The following is a 21015-nucleotide window of genomic DNA, read 5'->3' as shown; positions in this document are numbered from 1 at the left end:
TATGATACTATGACACCTAGAGGCATGAATTTGGAATGCAATTGGAAAGTTTTTTTATAATTAATTGCATAATTATATTATTGATAATTGTATAATTTAATTGTTTTATTGATAAATGTATAAAAAATGTTTGAATGTCAGTTGATGATATTCCCCTGGAAGCCGAAGAGGCGCTTAGGGACTTGTGTGCAATAAACCACTGATACTGGATCCGTTTGTGTCTTTCAGCTTTTCCCATTTAGGGGTCACCACAGCAGAACTCCGGTCCGCTAATGATTGGCAGTTGATTTTACGTACCGGCTTGCCAGGCCTGATGCACAACCTTCAATGAAGGTACGCCCATCCACGCATGTCTCCACGCAGAAGACGTTGTAGCTGAGAATCGAACCGGACAGCGTCTTACTGTGAGGCAACAATGCTACCGCAGCACTACCACCGTGGTCATAACTACTAAGTACTGGAGCTATTTCCATGAAGAATGACTAGTGCTGATGGCTCTTAGGTGTGCTATAATGATTGCTACAAAAACCTGCTGAAGTGCAAAGCGATTAGGCTATTTGAAGTGCAAGAGAGAAAGAACTAGCAAGATCTAAGGGAAAAAACTGAAGAGCAGGCTTTCTGGCACCAGTAATAGTTTACCTCAGCTCTGCGCTGCTGAGCAGAGCTTAAACAAGTGCAAACCCGTGCAAATGTGGGCTTTTAAACCAGAAAGCTGAAAGGGATGGAAAAACTGCCCAAACGTTCACTTTTAATTAATGCTTGGTCTTCTTCTTGAAAAGATATAAAACTCTAGTGAGCATCTTATTTACATTCTCTTGTTTCTGGTCATTCCCTTGTTGTAAAAGCATATTTACTGAAATAGCCTTCATTCTTCTTTAACAACAGTCTCTAATTTAAAACCATGCTCTGCTATTCAGTATTTATTCCAACTATCTTAGAACCTTTAGAGCCAGGTCATCACTCTCAAATACCATCTGTATTTCCATAGTTACATTTGATTCAAAATGGCATAATTACGTACATGAAATTGTAGCATTTCTATGCAAGTAGCTTTTTTAATATATTTTTGTCATGGTTTGCAAATGCCACATGTTTTGTAGTGCACAAACCATCAGTGCACTCCTGGAGTTTTTCACTTTTCTACTCTGTAGTGTGAATGTGAAATAAATATACATATATATATATATATATATATATATATATATATATATATATATATATATCAGTAAGGGAGGAGTGGGGGGCAAGCTTCTTGGGGGTGCATGGGGCTTGTACCACTGTAAAAATATTCCATTTTAGGCACAAATAATGTAATTGTTAGTCTGCATAAGCCACGTGGTAGTGCCTTAGCCCAGTGGATATTCTTCCCCAGGTATCCCAGATATTAAAATATTATCTGCCACTAGTGAGAGCATCACCCTTGTGGCAAAAGTGAACTGCTCATATACCATCTGTCACAAACATTGGATTTGGAGGTACTCCTTACCATATCACATTGTCCCCCTCCTTTTTGGTTGTACAAGTGTGAATTACCACTTCTGTATCAGTTTAATTGAAAACTCTTATATACCCAACTAATACTGTTTCTCGGAGGGCAAGCAGTAGTAGGGTGGTAGATGAAAATAATTCTCATTCCTGGTATAACCCCTTCACCATACATCATGCACCTTTATCTACAGCTAGCCCTTTAATATAAAGGCTCAGTGTGGTCTGATTAGTGTTACTAAATATAGTAAACTATTCATTTGCCATCCAATTTTGTGGAGATAAGGTACACTGGATGCTTTTTTTGCCTGACTGTTTCCAAATATAAATATTAAATGGTCCTTGAGTGTACATTTCTGCAAGGCATTCATATGGTAAAAAAAAAAAAAAAAAAAAGAACTTGAACTGCTACTGCTTTAGAATGGTTAGCAGAGTAGCATAACTGACTCTTAATCAACACCAGTTAGGAGATTAGCTGCTTGTTTTCTGTTATGTCAGGAATATCTCATACCTTCTCAAACACATCAACCCGTGACTATTGCCCTTGTCAGTTTGAGGTCCAACACATCCACCAGTTTCACAGCTAAGTGTATTACAAAGTCTCTGGGTTCATCAGCATGGGTGTGTCCGTAATCTATTATGCATAAGTGTGGGCATATATAAGCACAGGCAAAATGTTTGAAGAATTTACAACCCTCCCAAGAATGCAGTGTCTCAGAGAAGTTGCTTTTCTCTGAGATACAGTGATCTTAGAGTTAGTATATTTAAGTAGCAGGGGTGTGGGCGCAGACGTCATATTGGGAGAGCATGGGAGCTTCTCCCCTAAAAAACACATTTTAGAAAAAGATATAGTTTTAATTGTTACTGTTTCACTGATGTTTGATACTTGGTGATTGAATTTGTGAGTGTCAATACCGCACATATAAAAAAAAATCTGTCATGAAGCCAGGCCACTTAAATTGCACTGCTTGCCCTAAAAGACTGAACAAAGATGATATCTATAGTTGTAACAATAATTTCAAAACTATAATTTTATCAAGAAATAGGTTCTAAAATGTCAGTATCCATGAGTATGTGCCCATAACTTTTTTTAGTTGCTACAGCTGTAGAATTACCAAGGAGATCAAGAAGCTAGAAGGAGGACAGTTAACAACCATCAGAAGAATACCTAAAATTAGCTGGCAGATGCAGATAGACAGAAAACCTCAGGTGTCCATCATGTTGAGTCAGTTCTTTAAAACACATGGACACTCCCTTCAGAAATGTGCCTGATTTTGTATTATTAACTACTTCATCCAGGGCTAGACACTGATCTCTGCCAGTGTCTGCTTGTAGAAAATGGAGAAAGTGCACAATTCCTCCAAAGAAGGATAACTCACCTGTGGCTCCTTGATCTTTTATTTCATAGATGGGGCTCCAGCACCCTGTTGCCATTAACATATGTGATTAGAATAATGGATGCAGGCATCAGGACAAGTCTTACGCTGACTTTTGCAGTGAATATACAAATACGATCTGTCTTCTAAGATGATCTTATCATGGTGGGCTTGTGCTTCCATATGTGTGGCACAGATCTAGAGAACCTGCCTCATCAGGGTCTTTGGCAGTGTCCAGTTTCATTCCAATCTTTCAGCAGAAGCTGTTGATCAATCAAAATGAAGTGCTAAAAATGGAAGTTGTCTGAACTGGACTGGAACTCCAGGAGTACTATAACTCAAAAGTATTTCTCCAAGTTGCACTGGCTTTGGAGTTGACTCTCTCTTAGTTAGCAGGATGGGGGTGGTATAACCCTGTGAAGGAGGTAGTTGGGAGGATCTTGTGTCTTGTCCATCTTCTTACTTAAAGAGTTGCTGAAGTCCTTACCATAGTAAGGCACCTCCAGGCTATCAGATGAGGGTCTCATGGGTCTATCAAGGTTCTCCCCTGAAACAGCTGATGGGCTACTTTTTGGCCCACCTTACTCCATTTCTTTGGTGCTTGGTTACCTTTGTCTAATTTAGGTATGCAATTCTGAGTCTTCATTCAGGAGACATCTGAAGCATCTACCTGTATAAGAGTCTAAATCTTGCTGAGGGATGTCCTCTGTTTTAGATACATTGCATTTTAAATAATTTATTCTTTATGCATTCTTTCTATCACTACTATTTTGCTTACTGACTTTGTGCTATATTCATTTTATTTGTACAGTGCCTAATGTTAAACATTTAAATAAAACGACTGTGTGCATGTTTCTACATTTCTGTGGTATTTCTTTTTAAGGTAAGAGACCATTTAGAGAAGCATTTTCAATGTGCAGTGTGCCTGTATTCTTTCAATTATTTTGACCCACGTTTGATTAAAGGGGTATAGAAACAGACAACTATGTTACATGGCAAAAATGTTTATCTCCCACCCTCTCTTGAACTTTGTTATTGAGAGAAAAATAGTCTGTTTCTAGACTAACTTAAAGAAAATGCATTTGATTTTATATAATGTATTGTCAATGTGTCAGAGGATGCAAATCAGACTCTACAGTTAGTGAAAGTTATACATAAAAAGAACTGCTGTACAAGTTTGTGTTTTATTGGTTACCATTTCTGTGTTAGTGATCTGAGCTGGAGTCTACAGTTTTCATTTGTTTAACTCATTTATGTAGGGAAAAGCTCAATAAACACATTGGAGTGAGTAGTGGACTTGCTAAAGGTCATTAAGTGTGCAAGTGGAATCTGAGAGAATCAAACTCATGACTGCAGAATAAAACTATTTAACAGCTTATAGCCTTGCCATCAAGGGTTCATTATGATGACTGTTCAGACCTCAGGAAATATAGTTAGGCTTATTGTTACATCGAATATGAGATGATCAAAGAAGCTAGTTCTGTACAGCACAGCTCCCTCTTATTACCCAGTATATATTACTTGCACATCAGAATTAAGATAGACGCACTAATTCCTTTTAAAAACAACTGCTGTATTTGATACATGTATACTGGTTATGAGTAGAAATGCTTTTAACAGCATGTATAATGTTTTAATATTCTCAATGTGACATGCCTGCAATGGGTTAACAATATGTTGCCATACCTTCCACTCATTTTTGTGTAATGTTTATGGCCAACAGCACTACATAATATGTAATCATCTGGGATCATTTATTAGTATCTTGTGCAATATTATCTGATAATCCCGTTGCTTTTGAAATGCCTATCTGTGTAATTGCAGTTGTCAGTCGGAGTATGAAAACACTGTTGCAATCTCTAGTAACTGTTTCTAAATGACTTTATGAGATATACAGTATAGTCTGTGAGGCATGCCTCAAAACATTCTCCCACAGTGTGAATAGCTTAGTGAGAAATGTGGTACAATTTGAAAACACTATTTAGCTATTATGTAATGTATGCGCTGTTAACAGTTATGTAATGTATGCACTGTTAGAGTTATGTAATGTGTGTGCTGTTAAAGTTATGTAATGTATGGACTATTACAGTTAGTAGCGCTTCCAAGTATTTTTTTATTTCTGGCTTAATATTCAGCACTTTAAAAGTATAGAGTCAGCATCTTTCAACACTGTAGCAGTGTTCACATTTGAGTGGCACTTAAGTTCCCAAAATCTAGGTCGCACAGTAATGTAGACAATTTTCCTGGTGTTTGTTTTCTGTGAAAAGTTCTGAAAATAAGTTTTGTTTTCATCTCTACCCATTTACAGATATGGAATATGGCCCTATGGGTTTTTCAAAAAACTAAATATTCCTGGCCCCAAGCCACTGCCCTTTATTGGAACTTTTCATCATAACAGTAAGGTAAGTTCCATTTAAAGGTACTAAAATGCGTTCACCTATGTAGATAGCTGGAAATGATTTAGTAGAAAAAACACAGAATCATTTTACAGGCCTTTAATTTTACGGTGGTGCAGCGGTTAGCATTGTCGCATCACAGCAAGAGGTTCTCCCATTCGATTCTCGGCTGGAGCGTCTTCTGTGTGGAGTCTGCATGTCCTCCCTGCGGTCGAGTGACATTAAAGACATGCAGGTAGGTGTGAGCGTGAATAGGCATGCCTTCTTTGAAGGTTGGGTGTCAGTCTGGCAACTCGGCACCATAAAAATCTACTGCCAATCATGAGCGGACCAGAGTTCCGCTGTGGTGACCCCTAACCGGGAAAAGTCGAATGTTACTTATTGTTAGGGAAATGCAAAGATGGTTTCAGGCAGATTTGATAAACTGTCTGTAAGCAGACCCTCATAAGAAGATTTGAGGTTGTGGGGAATTAATGTGCATGGCTGTAAACTATAAGAGAAAGCCAGGTGTGTTTTCAGAGTGTCCAGAATGTTGATTCCCTGTAATTACACATTTTGAGTGAATTATTGTGCTTGTTCTGTATGGTATGCTGTACAACTGCTAATATTTAAGAAATTAGCAATTTTCTTTTTAGAGAGAGATTTTCAATAGAACTGCAAGAAATAGTAAGTGCAGTAGCAGAAAATATTTAGTTAGTTTATAATAACTTGAGAATTTTAGAAATTCAGTGAAAAACTTAACTTTTGATTTCTGAACTATGTACATTGTGCACTTTGGTGTGGCAGTGGAGTTACTGTTGTGAGCCAGAAGATAAACTTAAGAATGATCACATCACATTTTAAACTGAATTTGTTTTTTAGCATGTAGACTGTCTAGCTGTGCAGCGGTTAGTGTTGTCGCCTCACAGCAAGAGGTTCTCCTGTTCGATTCTCGGCTGGAGCGCCTTCTGTGTGGAGTCTGCATGTCCTCCCTGCGGTCGAGTGACGTTAAAGACATGCAGGTAGGTGTGAGCGTGAATGGGTGTGCCTTTGTTGAAGGTTGAGCATTGGGCTGGCAACTTGGCACTGTAAAATCCACTTCCAATCATGAGCGGACCAGAGTTCCGCTGTGGCGACCCCTAACCGGGAAAAACCGAAAGACTGTCTAGCTAAGAAAGTATGATATTTTAGTCAAGAGGAAGGAAAATGAAACTGTCCCACAAAGTCAGATAATTACACTGCTAAAGAGAAGCAGGCAGTGTTATTAGTAGAGAGCAAAATAGCCCACATGTCTTATTGCCATATTTACATGCATCATTTTCAGCATAATGTACTACGCAAATATGTCTGTGTTTATTTAATCAGGTAAATGAACACATCCAAAGACCAGTTTCACCTAACATACACTAACATACAGGACAAGGAAACTTAGCAAAATAAGCATTACATTACAAGGAGTGGTGATATCAAACCAATTAAGCAAAGTGAGGAAGAATATGTTACAATGATTAAACAGACAGAAGCATCTGACATATAGACATACAAATAAACAAATCAAATATTTTAGAAAGAGGCAATGTCAAGTCGTTTGAGCTTTAACTGTCCTTCACATGCTCCAGGAATTGTAAGTGAAATCAGACTCTGAGGAAATCGGGTGCATGCATAAATATTAACTGTTTGAACAAATCAGGTAAACACTGACATAGATTTGAGGTAAATACATTTCCTGTTGCTTTACAAATACACATACACATGTATGTGGCCACACACAGACATGCACAGACAATAACAGATGCACAAATGCACACACACACACACACACACACACACACACACACACACACACACACATATGTGCAAACACACACACAGATGCACAAGTACACAAGTGTGTCTATAAAATGATCAAACATCGAAAAAACAAAAAAATATTTTTTTTTGCGGTGAGGCTGCACCTCCACACCAACTGCCAGTTATATATACTAACACTGAGATTGCACAACAGTGGGGTAAGAGCAAAGTACTTTAACCTGCTATAACAAAATCCAATGCAAAAGGCTGCAGGCAGAAACTCCATTTAACAGAATATTCCCTCACATGAGCTTTCACTTTTTTACATGCTTGCTCATGTGAACATTCGCTGTGTCAACTACAACTGTATATAAGTATGTATGTGTGTGTATATATATATATATATATATATATATATATATATATATACACACACACACACACACACACACACACACACACACACACACACACACACACACACACACACACAAACCACATAGAGACAGTGCTCAAGCAAAACCCATAAATCCAAAATAAAATAAAGCACCGTAAAGGAGTCCAAGTGCCATGTTCGGGATATTTTTACCAGCAAGCCCTTTAATGTAGAAAAAACAACTACTCATAATTTATAAATGCTATAGAAAAAGTATATAATAATTGGATAACAAATGTGCTTTAGACAATTCCGGCCTGACCATCAGTAAGGACCACAATAAACAAATGTCATCAGGTTTCAAAAAATGTCATTCACACCTGGTGAAAACAGGGTTCCAGTGGCTAAAATCCAAAACCTTTCAGTTCTGGATAATGTTTCAACATCACAACTGACAAAATTATTAGTAGTCAATCCATCAGTTCCTATAAATACAAAACCTCCTTATAGAAGAACAACAAACTTTTGTAATGCATTTTAAGGGGGTCAAGGACAACCACAAAGCATTATTTAGCTATGTCTGAACCTCAAAGGCAATACACAATTGTGTGCAGAGCTCATTTTAAATGGAGACACCTGTACTGAGCCAGAAGATATAGCAAACCTCCTGGCTGACAAATTCAGCTTCAACTTCACTCCTCTCTCCCCTCCAACCTTCCCTCAGGAAATATCATCAAATATAACTCCCCTACTATCACTAAGGAACAGATCCTTAATGCTCTCTCTAAGACCAAGAACACTGCATCAATGGGCCCAGACAATACCCCAGGATGCCTTCTAAATAGCATGAAACATGACCTATCAGGGCCTCTGGAATTACTATTTAACTGTAGCCTCCAAACAGGCTTTGTGCCTTATGAATGGAGAAAGGCAACAGTCATTCCTCTGCACAAAGGTGGGCCATCTACAGACCCTGAAAACTACAGACCCATAAGTTTGACTCGTCTTATATGTAAAGCCATGGAAAGAATTATCATGGAGATGATCAATGAAGATATAGTAAACCTCCAGACACCGGATCCAACCCAGTTTGGTTTCGTAAAGGGCAGATCATGCCTATTCAGCCTGGTGGACATCTTTGAGAAGGTCACCAAAGCAATGGATGAGAGCAAAATCATTCACACCACCTACCTTGACCTGGCCAAGGTATTTGACACAACACCCCACTCAGGCATTGTTGACAAACTCAAGATGTTAGGTACAAACACATATGTCACCCGGTGGATAGCCAACTGGCTCACAGACAGGACCCAGGATGTTAGAATTGGGGAGTCCACCTCTACAAAGAGGCCAGTCACAAGTGGAGTCCTTGGACTGCTCCTTTTTGACATTTACTTCTCAGAAGTTAAAGCCAATGTCAGTGGTCTCTGGCTGACTAAATTTGCAGATGATTGCAAATTAGGAGCTGTCAATGGATTTCACACTGGCACAAATGTTCTTCAGGAGGGGATGACACAGACAAACAACTGGTGTCAGATTCATGGACTAAAACTAAATGCCAAGAAATGCATAATAGTATCCTTTGCAAAGTCATCCATCCCTGGTACCTGTCATATTGACAACACACCCCTTAGAGTTGACCCAGTAGTCAGGGACTTAGGGACACACAGACAGTAATCTGGCCTTTGACCATCATGTGTCTACAGTGATGAGGAAATCATTCTATGTTGCGCAACTTATAAACAAAGGTATGGCATCTAAGTCCCAGGAAGCAATTGTTCCACTGTATTCGGCGTTCATCAGACCTATCATTGAGTACAATGCCCCCTTTGGTATGTACCTAACCAGGCATATCCAACAACTGGAATGTCCACAGAGGTTCTTCACTAAAAGAATACAGGGCACAAGTAATATGTTCTGTACAGACCACCTCAAGGCCCTATGTCTGTATTCTGTCTCCTACAAGCTTTTGAGGGGAGATCTATACCTGGCATACAGGACATTGTCAGACCCACTCTGATAGACCTCCTGCATATCCACAAAACAAACAGTACCAGAATTACCCATTTTAAAGACTTAAACCTTGTCTGTGATATAAATAGGACCTGCTGGAGAGAAAGGTATGCATGCCAGAGACTACCCCATCTGTGGAACAGGCTCCCCATCTATGTGAAGCAGAGTTCCTCCCTAATCCAATTCAAGTGCAACTTGGACAATTGGATGGCAAACTGGAAATTCATCCCTGGTTTGGCACCTGTGTCTCTGATGTAAACAGTTAACCTGTAAATGGTTCATCTCCCAGCCCCATGCTTACACTTATCAATGGTATCAGAAGTCGTCAGAGGTTTGGGATACATGGCGAGGCTTAAAAAGCCCCTTGTGGTCATTAGCCTTGTAAACACCTATGAACCTATGAACCTATTACTATGAGAATTTTCATGGATTGTATCAGTTTCCATTTAAGTGTTATTAAATGTAAACAGGACAGAAGTGCTTTATGCAAGGTTGTATTTATTTTTCAAATGCTGCGTTTTGACTGAATAGCTGAATGAAGTGTAATGATGTTGAAAAAGCAGCCTCCCCCGAAACATACATATAGTTTGCATTTTGCAGTAGTATTCACCAGAGTCCATCTCCCTTGGGACTCTGGTACAGACTGAAAGGATTTACCAGTTTATTTGTCTATCCAGAGGCATCTATTTCTATGTGTTGTATTCATCTGATCTTGTCTACACAAGAAAACAATATGGTAAGTGTTACAGCACATCAGCACTTTCTAAGGCTGAACATGGTGAGCTTATGATTTTAATGTACAGCAGAATGGGTCCACTTTGTAAATTCAAAATACTGAAATCTCATATTTCAGTATTTCGAAACCACAAAACCGAAAACTCAACCACAACTCATAAATTCGAAAACACACAACCACAAAATTCAAAATCCCGCACCTACGCTACACATGCAGTACACACATAAACATACACAAACCCCCCCCCCACAATCAGACAAATACATCTAAACTACATGTAAGCAGGGGGCAAGCACCCCTGCACCCCCATGTGGGGGGCTGTGCCCCTCTACTTATATATTCTAACTCCAAGATCGCACAAACAGAAACACAAACGAAACTCACACACACTTATCTTACAGTCCCTCAAACATACACATAACAGTCACAACACACACTTACACACACTAAGCCCTTAACCAACATACTTACACACACAAACTTACCAAAACTAAGCCAAAACATCCAAAAACTGCACCACCAAAAGCAGAAATTCAAAATATCCGTGCTTCGGTATTTTGAATTTTGCGCTTCTGCCGGTTTCGTAATTGTGAGTCCGCGGCTTTGTAAGTTCGAAATACTGAAATTCGAGATTTCAGTATTTCAAATTTACAAAGTGGACCCAGCAGAATGACATGTTACACTGATATAGTGACTTCAGAAGAGTGCAGGGTATTCATTACTTTGAATGGATAAAAGTGGCAGTGATTTCCCAATATCCTGGACATCCACCCATGCTATTCAGTGCATTTACACCAATCCCAAAGGTCAGTAGCATTGAAAAAAGTAATAGACAGGACCTGGAGTGAGGAATTTACTAGGCTAACAAAAGAAAGTCAAAATAGGGGAAGCCACCTCAAGCAGTAGACCCGTAACAAATGGTGTACCCCTGGGATTGATCTTGGGGCCTCTGTTGTTTGGGATATACTTTTCTGAGGTGCGGGCCAAAACCAATGGACTATGGCTGACCAAGTTTGCAAATAACTGCAAGCTGGGCACTGTCATCAATTCCCCTATGATGTGGACATCCTCCAAGAAGGTCTCACCCAAACAAATGACTGGTGCCAGAAACATGGCCTCAAACTGAATGCTAAAAAATGCATCATCATTCCCTTTTGGGGAGAGTGATGTCCCCACAAATTATCACATTAATAACAAGGTCCTAAGCTTACAATCAGTTGTGAGGCACTTGGGCACCCAGGCTGATAGCAACCTGACTTTTGACCACCATATTGCCTCCGTTGTATGGAAAGCTTTATACATGGCCCACCTCATTAGTAAGGGTGTCTCATCCAGGGACAAGGAGGTCATAACATCCCTGTAGTCTTCCCTTATAAGACCCATTATTGAGTACAATGCCCCTTTCTGCATGTACCTCACAAAGCACATGCAGCAGCTGGACAGACCACAGAGATTCCTCACCAGGAAAATCCAGGGCCTCAAAAATCTACCATACACAGATAGGCTAGAAGCCCTGTCCTTCTACTCAGTCTCATACAGACTCCTCAGAGGTGACCTCTGTCTGGCATACAAAGCAATCTCAGACCCTGCCTTGATGGGACTGCTGCATATCCGCAAGTCAAGCTCCTATCAAGTAACCTGCATGCGCAACTTCAGTCTAGTCTGTGACATCAGCAGGACTTGTTGGAGGGCCAGATTTGTGCCCCAGAGACTCCCCCTGCTGTGGAATAGACTCCCTCTCCACATCAAGCAGAGTACCTCATTAACCCTTTTTAAATGCAACCTGGATAACTGGATGGAGAACAGAAAATACACCCCTGGGAGTCCACCTGTGTCCCTGCTGGACAGGAACATTGAGTGCTGACTTGTCGGAACATGGGCTAAATTCTTGGCTTGCAAGGGCCTCAGGGCCAGTAGCCAAGTAACTTCCTATGATCCTATGAAGTTAAGTAAGTACATAGTTCTGACCTTAACAATGAGCCAACAACACATTATCACAATGAGAAAAAGCTATTTATGCAAAAAACTAAACAGAAAATATGCTTTTTTTAGAAGCACCGGATAGTACTGTCTTACATGGAGACTGGGAAGCTCACTGGGGTGCTTTGTGGATTGAGGCAGGAATGCCCCTTGTGGCAGTGAGTGGAAGCCCCCTGCTATCAACCTGTTACATATCCATCTCCAATGCCTCACTGGATGAATGTCTTAGGGACAGGTGAACTAAGAAGGAAAGCTCATACCACTCCTGATGGCTGTCTGAATGATGGTCCCTCCTGGCTGACCCTCACCCTGATGAGAAATGAATGGGTCAGCTGAGTACAGTGTTTAGATAATAAGCAGAATAATAAGAACAGTTATAGGAACAAGTACAGCTTGAGTTTCAAAGAGCAGAAGGCCCTGAAAAGATTGCAGGATGACAATACCATCATTATCAGACCGGCCTATAAGGGTGGGCCGGTGTTAATCATGGATAGGGATAAGTATCAACATTCAATGAAAACTATGCTTAGTGATGCTAGGTACTACACTGTCATCAATGCAAATGAGATGGATGTCCTTAGATATAGGATTAATTTGATGTTAGATGATATGGTCAAGAGTAACCAGTTGACTGCAGAATTGTGCAGATTTCTTGATGTCGAATACCCGACTTTACCAGCTATACAAGGACTACCAAAAATCCACAAGAATGGGAATGACCCCCCCCCATGAGACTGATTATGTCTGGAAGGGGGTGGTACACCGAACCCTTTTTGCTATATGTGGAAAGGTTTTTATGTCCGGTGTTTGATTTTAACTCAGTGGTCTTCAAAGACACTAAATAATTTCTCTTGGATTTGTATAGCTTTACTAATGGGTTAGAGGTCGATATAGATTTTGTTTTTGTAACGTTAGATATGCAGTGTCTGTTCACTATCATTCCCAACCTGGCAGGAATTAATTCAGTCAAACAATATTTGAGTAGGCACAGCGATTATGGGGAGAGACACTTAGATCTAATCTGTCTCTTCCTGGAGGTCTTCCTTGAGAACAATGTATTTCTTTTTGACCAGGTTGTTTATCTACAATGGGATGGTGTAGCTATGGGCACTTCTTGTGCCATTAGCTATGCCAACATGTTCCTGACATTGTGGGAAGAGGATGCATTTTTCCCTATGGATATCTTCAGGAGATCCATCCACTTCTATTGTCGTTTTGTGGACGATGTCTTTTTCATCTGGACAGGGGGTGTAAACCAGCTGAATGAATTTGTTTTGAACATGAATAGGATGACTGATTACTTGAAATTCACTATGGTCTCGTCTTCAAGCAGGATAGAATATCTGGATGTTTATATTGAGAAGTTAGATAATGGACTTATAAATACTGGTGTTCATAGGAAGAGATGCCATAGAAATACCCTGCCACATAGGCGCAGTATGCACCCACAGTATACTTTTAAAAATGTGGTAAAAGGACAAGGGATGCATGTGTCACACCTCAATGCCTCTGATGGGGACTATCATTCTGAGTTGAGTGCTGTGAAACAGAGGTTTGAGAAGGGGGGGGCTGTAGTCGAAATGAAGTAGAGGAAGGGTTACAGCAAATAGACTCCATTAGATTAGGGAGAGCACGTCCTTTTTTCTCTGATAGGATGGAAAACGAGCTAATAGATAGTAGTGGGATACCTTCCTCTGAGGTCAGGATACCCATATTTTACACTATGGATAATAGGAAGATATATGAGGTGATCGATAGACATTGGGGGATTCTGACCACTAATCCTGACATCAGGGATATTGTGGGTGACGGACCCAAGTTCAGATTTAAAAATAAGTTAAACCTGAAAAGGATTTTATGTCAACCACTTGATAAACAAGAACATGAATTGGGTTCTGGTATGGATCTTTGTGGACAGTGTAATTTCTGTGAATACATAGATCCTAGTGGTAGGTTCATCCACCCAGATATAGGAAAGAGTTACAGATTTACTCAACATGTTGTATACCTTGCTGTCGTTCTTTCTATGTTGGGAAGACTGACAGGATGTTCAGGCACAGGATAAGGGAACATATCTATGGCATAAGAGTGAGATCACCTACAAATGCCCTTGCCAAACATGTCCTCATGACAAGAGAAAATCATGTCTTTAGATTCATGGTTATAGATATAGTAAGGCCACATGCTCGGGGAGGTGACATTAGGAATTGCACTGAGGGAAGGGAAGTGAAGTGGATTTTGAGATTAAGGGCTGACAGAGGCAAAGATCTGAATGAAAGAGCCTCACTGAAGCCCTTTCTTAAATCCAGGAGACTGCATGTAGGTTGAGTTTATTAATTTTCTTTTTTAATGACCAGGAGTGGATACACTACATGTTTGGATATGAAATATAATTTATTTTCATGTCAGCACTATGTATTTTAAAAGGGTTTTATAATGTGGCATATGCTTGAATCAATAGTATGTCTATGTATTTCTGTGTTTTGACAGATGCTAAGTTCATATATGTTTTGAAATGCAATATTTGAGCTATTAGCAGTAACTGACATTTTAGTGTTCCTTTTACAGCTTGCAATTCATTATCCTTATTTTTAAATGAAATTCATGTTTTTCATATTTAAACAGCTTTAAAGGATGATGTATTTTATGTCTAATGGTGTGATGTCCCTTTATAAATTTGAAAGATGAGTTAATGAATCTAATGTTTTGATTGGTTGTGGTTTAATATATTAGGAATGGGAGAAACACACTATGGTATCTTGTTATTGGTCTGAAGAAGCTTTATGCAAAAGCACTTACCAGTGTGCACAATAAAGAACTGTTTTTACCCTAGGAGATACTTCTGGTGAATATATACTTTTCATGAGCTGTATGGTTGCTACCACTGTTTGGATTGTTCCTGCTGTTTTTATCGTATTATTTATTTACAGTGGTGCTTTTACCCCGGAGAGTGTTTTGTGGTACTGTTTTAAACATAAAATATACTTTCCAGCAGTTGGTATCAATTACAGTTTATATGGCTGAATCCATCCCCTACTAAGACATGTTTTGGCTTGTGGGTGCCCTTTTTATTCTCCAGCTGCCTGCATGATACAAACCACTAAATAAGCACACACCATAGTTACATATAAATGTATGCGGTCTAACTGACTACATGTCTGCAGAGGCAAATCCATGATCATTTTAAACAACCCATATTTCATTTCAGTTTCATATATTTATAAATAAGGCTATATTCAACATGCAAATTGTAAAACAAAATGTTCCGTTATTCAGTATTTATTCTGCTATTATTAAAATAAAGGATAAAGTGTACTGTTCATCAGTTCACAAAAATATTTCTAGCAGAGTCATTAACTAATATGCACAAAGGAATGAACTCTTTACTGCTCAAATCTATGCAGCTTAAAGTTCAAGCTATGCCCATTGTAAACATATAAAATGTTTTCCCTGTTTTCCTTGGCACTTTTATGCAATTCAGATGGACCTCAAACATCTTGAGGGTTCAAATTAGACAGTGGTATGGCAGATATCTGCATACCTATAATTAGAGCATCATCTTCAAAACTGGACCATTGCTTCAAAAATTGAATCTAAAAGCAATGAATATGCAAAAGATTATGACCAGGTCTCTAATTATAACCAGATTTTTATGTATTTGAGACACTGCTATCAAGAAATTCACCTCGAGAATACAGTGAAGCAAAGCCTGAGAAGTGAATCTTGATATCCATATCAAGAATGCATAACAAGTGAATTATTATCAGAGACGCAATCATAATTCTATGTAGTACGTGAAGCTTCATCTGCTGCCAGGTAATGCAAGTTGCAGTGATAGAAAAAAGTGTAAGAACAAGAAATATTTTTCAGCCCTAAAAACTTTAACACTTTGCACTGCTATGCAGACAGTGGGCAGAAGTGTTGTCTCTCTGGACAGCTTTAAAAGCTGTTATACAGTTCACTCTGCTACACCTTTGTGTATTACAGCTTCTAAAGCTGTGAAAATGCTTTGGGCACTGTTCTTCAATCACTACTATTAATTCCTTACCACAGAACTAGAGTTTAACATTACAGAATGGTACTTAAAGACTTTTTCCAAAACAACTTAAAATAAAACAAACTAAAATACAATACATAAAATATTCAGATCTTAACGCCTTGTTAGCCGAGGTGCTAAGATCTGAATAAAAAGCTTGTTTGGGATGTTACTGGCCTTTGTAGTTGTATTAAAGTTCCCTTTTTCCCTTGAATTTGGAGCACAATCGTGATGCTCCATGGACTATAGCATACTATTACAATAACAGTCACATTAAAGAACACAGTACAGTCTGGCTCCCAGTTGCAGCAGGTGAATGTCTGACTGTGAATGAGGCAACTGGTGATGTCCTTCAAGGATGCATCTGCAGTCCTAACAAATGGGTTGTCCTGTCGTCAGGCAGCCCTTCGGTCGGCCGGATTCCAAAGTCTGGGTCTGGCCTCGGCTGGTGTCGCACTTCACCCGACATCATCTCTGCTGGTCTTCGGGTATAAAGGCATCAGCCAACGCCATTTTGCAGCAGGTGAATGTCTGACTGTGAATGAGGCAACTGGTGTTCATTTAGCATCCCTGGCACTAAAGGAGCCAGACAGGGAGGTGTGTCCCACTCACCTATCCTAGGGAAGCAGGAGTAGCTGCATGCACATAGAAGCACCGGCTAGTACTGTCTTACATGGAGACTGGGAAGCTCACTGGGGTGCCTCAAGGATTGAGGCAGGGATGCCCCTTGTGGCAGAGAGTGGAACCCCCCTGCTATCATCCTGTTACATACCCATCCCCAGTGCCTCACTGGATGAATGTGTTAGGGACAGGGGAACTAAGGAGGAAAGCTCATACCACTCCTGATGGCTATCTGAATGATGGCCCTCCTGGCTGACCCTCACCCTGATGATGAGAAATGAATGGGCCAGCTGAGTACAGAAGGGATGATGATCAATAGACAGTGGGGGCAAAAAAAAAACCCAGTATACTTTAAAGCCAGTACTGAATATAGGTTTCTTACCCTCTTTTGTAGATGATCGGCTACGTGGAATGTTGCACCTGTCCTCCTAAGGAAAGAATAACTACATACATGAACTAATGCTGTACGTGCGTGAACTAGGCTATACTGGCTTATAAGAACAGTGATTTCAGTGTAGTGCTGCAAAGTAATTTACAGCAGAATTAGAATGTGTCAAATACCACCTCATCTAATGACAGCAGCATGTTGTGTTACTCAGATTTTGGGGGGCTGTTATCTAACCGTTACCTTCAAACCAACAACTAAACTTTGAATTAATTAAGGTAGAATTAAAGTATGTGGGCACATCTTTATTAAAGATGTAACTATCAGACAGACTAGCAGATACTGATGCTGACACAATAGATGTAACTGTGATTGCTTTCAACCAGAGAATTGGGTAGGACATTTAGCAGCGATAGATGCATGGGAGTTCACATGAACTTCGTAAAGCTAACTGTAGAATCCTTTCCATTTGTATTTAATTTTGGTGAGTATTGTGGTTAATAACATATTGGTTTCATTTTTGGAAAATTAAAATAATTTTGTTGCCTAACAGAGGGAAAAACCTCTGATTGTAATCCAAATATTCTGGGATAGACCTGTGACCTGAGCACTGCAAAGCGTAGTGTGAGTAAGCGGCAAATGGCTGGCTTGCACATCCAGAGATGAAAGACGTTCACTTGTCTTGCAAACTGCTGACTTCTAGTGGAAGCTAGGAGAATACATCATGGGAAACACAATTAATTGCGTGCAAGGATGGCATGCTTAGGTGACATGCTTCTGTGGGCAAGTGTGTATGTGTATGTGTGTGGGTGTGGGGGGTGTGGGTGTAAGCACTCATGCATGAAACTGGACGAGAAATGTAGTCTCCTCCTCAGTAAAGCATGTGACAAAGTAGCTGTGGAAGAATAGGCATTAAAATGGAAAACCCCTGAGACTGCCTGGATAACAGCACTAAAAGAGGGAGCCAATTGCCAGCAAGAAGAGGAAAAAGCATACAAAAAGCAAATAGTCATTAAAACAACATGAGTAGCTAAATTAAAGTGTATGATTTTGTTTTATAAAGGATAATATTGCTGCATACGTAACAGCTATGAGCCTGTTATGATACAAAGTCAAAAGAATCATCTTGAGGGTGATTCCATCCCAATGTATTTATATTTTGATGATGGATTGTGCAGTTTTACCAGGCTTACCAATGGACCGTTGCTATAGCCTTTACCTATGCCAGTGTGGCCGGGATTGAGCCTAATAAAAGGTCTGTAAGAATCATCAACTTGCACTCAATAAATGAGTAAGTAAAAATACATCCATCTGTGTATGTTATGCTTGCCAACTGGAAGTGAGCTGGTCCACACAAATACAGCTATTTCCTTTTCACAAGAGAGGATGGTAGCTATCCATCTTTTCATCCATCATTCCAAAACTCCTTTTTCCTGTTTTAGCACATGGGGGTCAGGGTGTTACTTCAACCATGACAATAACTAGAGTCAAGATTCACACCACTGGGTGGCTTCCTTACCACACACTCACATGCACACTTACATCTATGGCCAATTTAGAGTGTCCAATCAACCTACTGCATGTCTTTGGAATGTGGGAGGAAACTGGGACACCCAGAGGAAGTCATGCAAACACAGAGAGGACATGGAGACTCTGCACAGTAAAGCACCCCAGCCGAGAATCAAACCAGGGAATCTGTTGCTGTAAAGTGACAAAGCTATCCAGTGTGCCACTGTGCAGGCCTATCCAGATGAGAAGAACCTAATCCAAAACCAGGGATTAGTGGAGTCAAAACTATTAATCTAATTGTCTCACAATATGTGTGCGTGCACGGGCTAGTGTGTGTGAGTGTGTGTGTGTGTGTGTGTGTGTGTGTGTGTGTGTGTGTGTGTGTGTGTGTGTGTGTGTGTGTGTGTGTGTGTTTTGAATTACAGTAATCTCCCTGCCTAGTTTAAAATCCTGGCACACATGGCAGTAACAAGGGGGGACAGAGTAATATATGCTGCATGACGTTATGGCCTGCTAACACTTAGGAATGAAACCTGGAAGACACTGGGAGAAACAAACGCAACTGAATCAAAAGATTAAAGCATTCTGTGTAGCCTAGCAAAAAGAAACATTAGAAAACAGAATAGAATATGCGTTCAAAATCAGCAAACAACTCTCTTTAATAGACACAAAACGTCTGGCCACAGGTCCATCAACTTATGTGCACAGATAAAAAACATAATTCTTCAAACAGCATATACGTGTCTGCCTGTGGACCACTTGGCTCAGCAGACTTCCTCATAGAATTTACCCAACTACTCAGTCCTCCTCCCACCACACCCAGTTTTCCTCCAAGTGGCAAAAAAACCCACAAGCTTCTTTTCTGATTGCTTTGAAGCAAAATAATGTGGAGAAGACATTGTAGAGGTACTCAGAAAAATTCCTTATGATAATCTACCAAGTACAGATGACCTCCATGCATGGTTTGTACAATCACCCACGGAAAAAAACAATCTAGCTACTCTATAACCTTTGTCTCTACCAAAACGTATTCCCTGAAACATGGAAATATGCCATTATAAAGCCTACTCCAAAGACAAAAAAAAAACCTCCTGTGCTCAGACTGCAGGTCCAAATGAATACTTGCAGCACTTGGGAAAGTGTTTGGAAAAACTTGCCTTCCTTCAATCAACACTTAGTACTTTTCAGTCCAAGGCCTACTATCCAAAAATATGCATGGCTTCTGCACTCTAAAATAGCATGGCAGTCATCTGAATTCTAATTGGTGACATTCTTATGGGAATGGATTTGTGGGAGCTATATTCACTGACCTTAGAAAGATCTTTGACATGGATGTCAAGCACTGTTACACAAAGCCCTAATAGCCCAAGATGTAAGCAAAAAAAGCCTCAGAACTGTTAACTTTCTTTCCCACTATCCCCCTTTTCTCTCTCTCTGTCAGATATGACCCTTTACCTCCTCCAAAGCACACATTCTCAAAGGGATACCACAAGGATCAGTCTTGTCACAACTGTTCTTGTCCAATTACCTTAACTCCCACTGAACAACCCCTTCCTTATGCTTATGATCATGATATATGCAGACAACATGGTCATACATAGATTTAACTTCTCCCAAAAAATCATCAAACAGCAACTGCAAAAAAGATTTCCTTACCACTGGAGATTTAAGTGGCAGGAAGCTAATGCCAAACTCTAGAAAAACTAAAGTCATGCTAGTCAGCACACACCACAAGCTAATGTTTACTCCCCTGACCTAGCCACTGAAGACCACCCTCAAAATTCCCTACAAACTTTTACCTGTTTTAAATGTTATACAATCATAATATGCAGTACATCAACCAAGAAGGTCAAAATTTAAAATGTCCCCAAAAATGGCACATGTCCTATGCAGGGGGGACAAGCCCCTCTGCATCCCACACTCCTTGCTAATTATGTATATACAAACTGCAAGATCACACTACAGTTGGGAAAGGAGAACACACTACTCCTCACCATACTGTGATCTTGTCAAATTACTATTTTGCCCTTTTTTGTTGATGTAGTGCTGTTTGGAGTTTAGGCCATTTGACATTATCAATGTGTAACTCCTTTTAAATACCTAGGTCTCTGGTTAGACTGCAATCTAAGTTTCCAGCTTCATATTCAAAAATCATGGCAAAAATACAACTTACTCTATTTAGTCATGGAAAATCTTCCATTTTCTATCCTAATCAGGCATCGAAGCCATAGGGAAAGGGATTCTAATGGCATAAGTAGAATGTGTCCTTTCCAGTCAAGCCACAGCTAAAAAAAACATTTCCTCACTACAAACACCTAACAGAATATGCCAT

General features: G+C 39.8%; 1 protein-coding gene across 1 annotated transcript in view; it reads left to right on the top strand.

Moving 5' to 3' along the window:
• Positions 1-21015, top strand: part of LOC122816603 (cytochrome P450 3A56-like) — a 262199-nt gene that overhangs the window by 36281 nt on the left and 204903 nt on the right. The window contains exon 2 of the mRNA XM_044089504.1: positions 5170-5263. Coding sequence (XP_043945439.1) covers positions 5170-5263 — 94 coding nt within the window. The remainder of the gene's footprint in view (positions 1-5169; positions 5264-21015) is intronic.

This window comes from Protopterus annectens, chromosome 12.part0 (genome assembly GCF_019279795.1).
Source record: "Protopterus annectens isolate FY-2018-M chromosome 12.part0, PAN1.0, whole genome shotgun sequence".
Lineage (NCBI taxonomy): Eukaryota > Metazoa > Chordata > Ceratodontiformes > Protopteridae > Protopterus > Protopterus annectens.
Note: the sequence above shows the minus strand (reverse complement) of the source record. Positions and strands in the feature narration are given on the sequence as shown.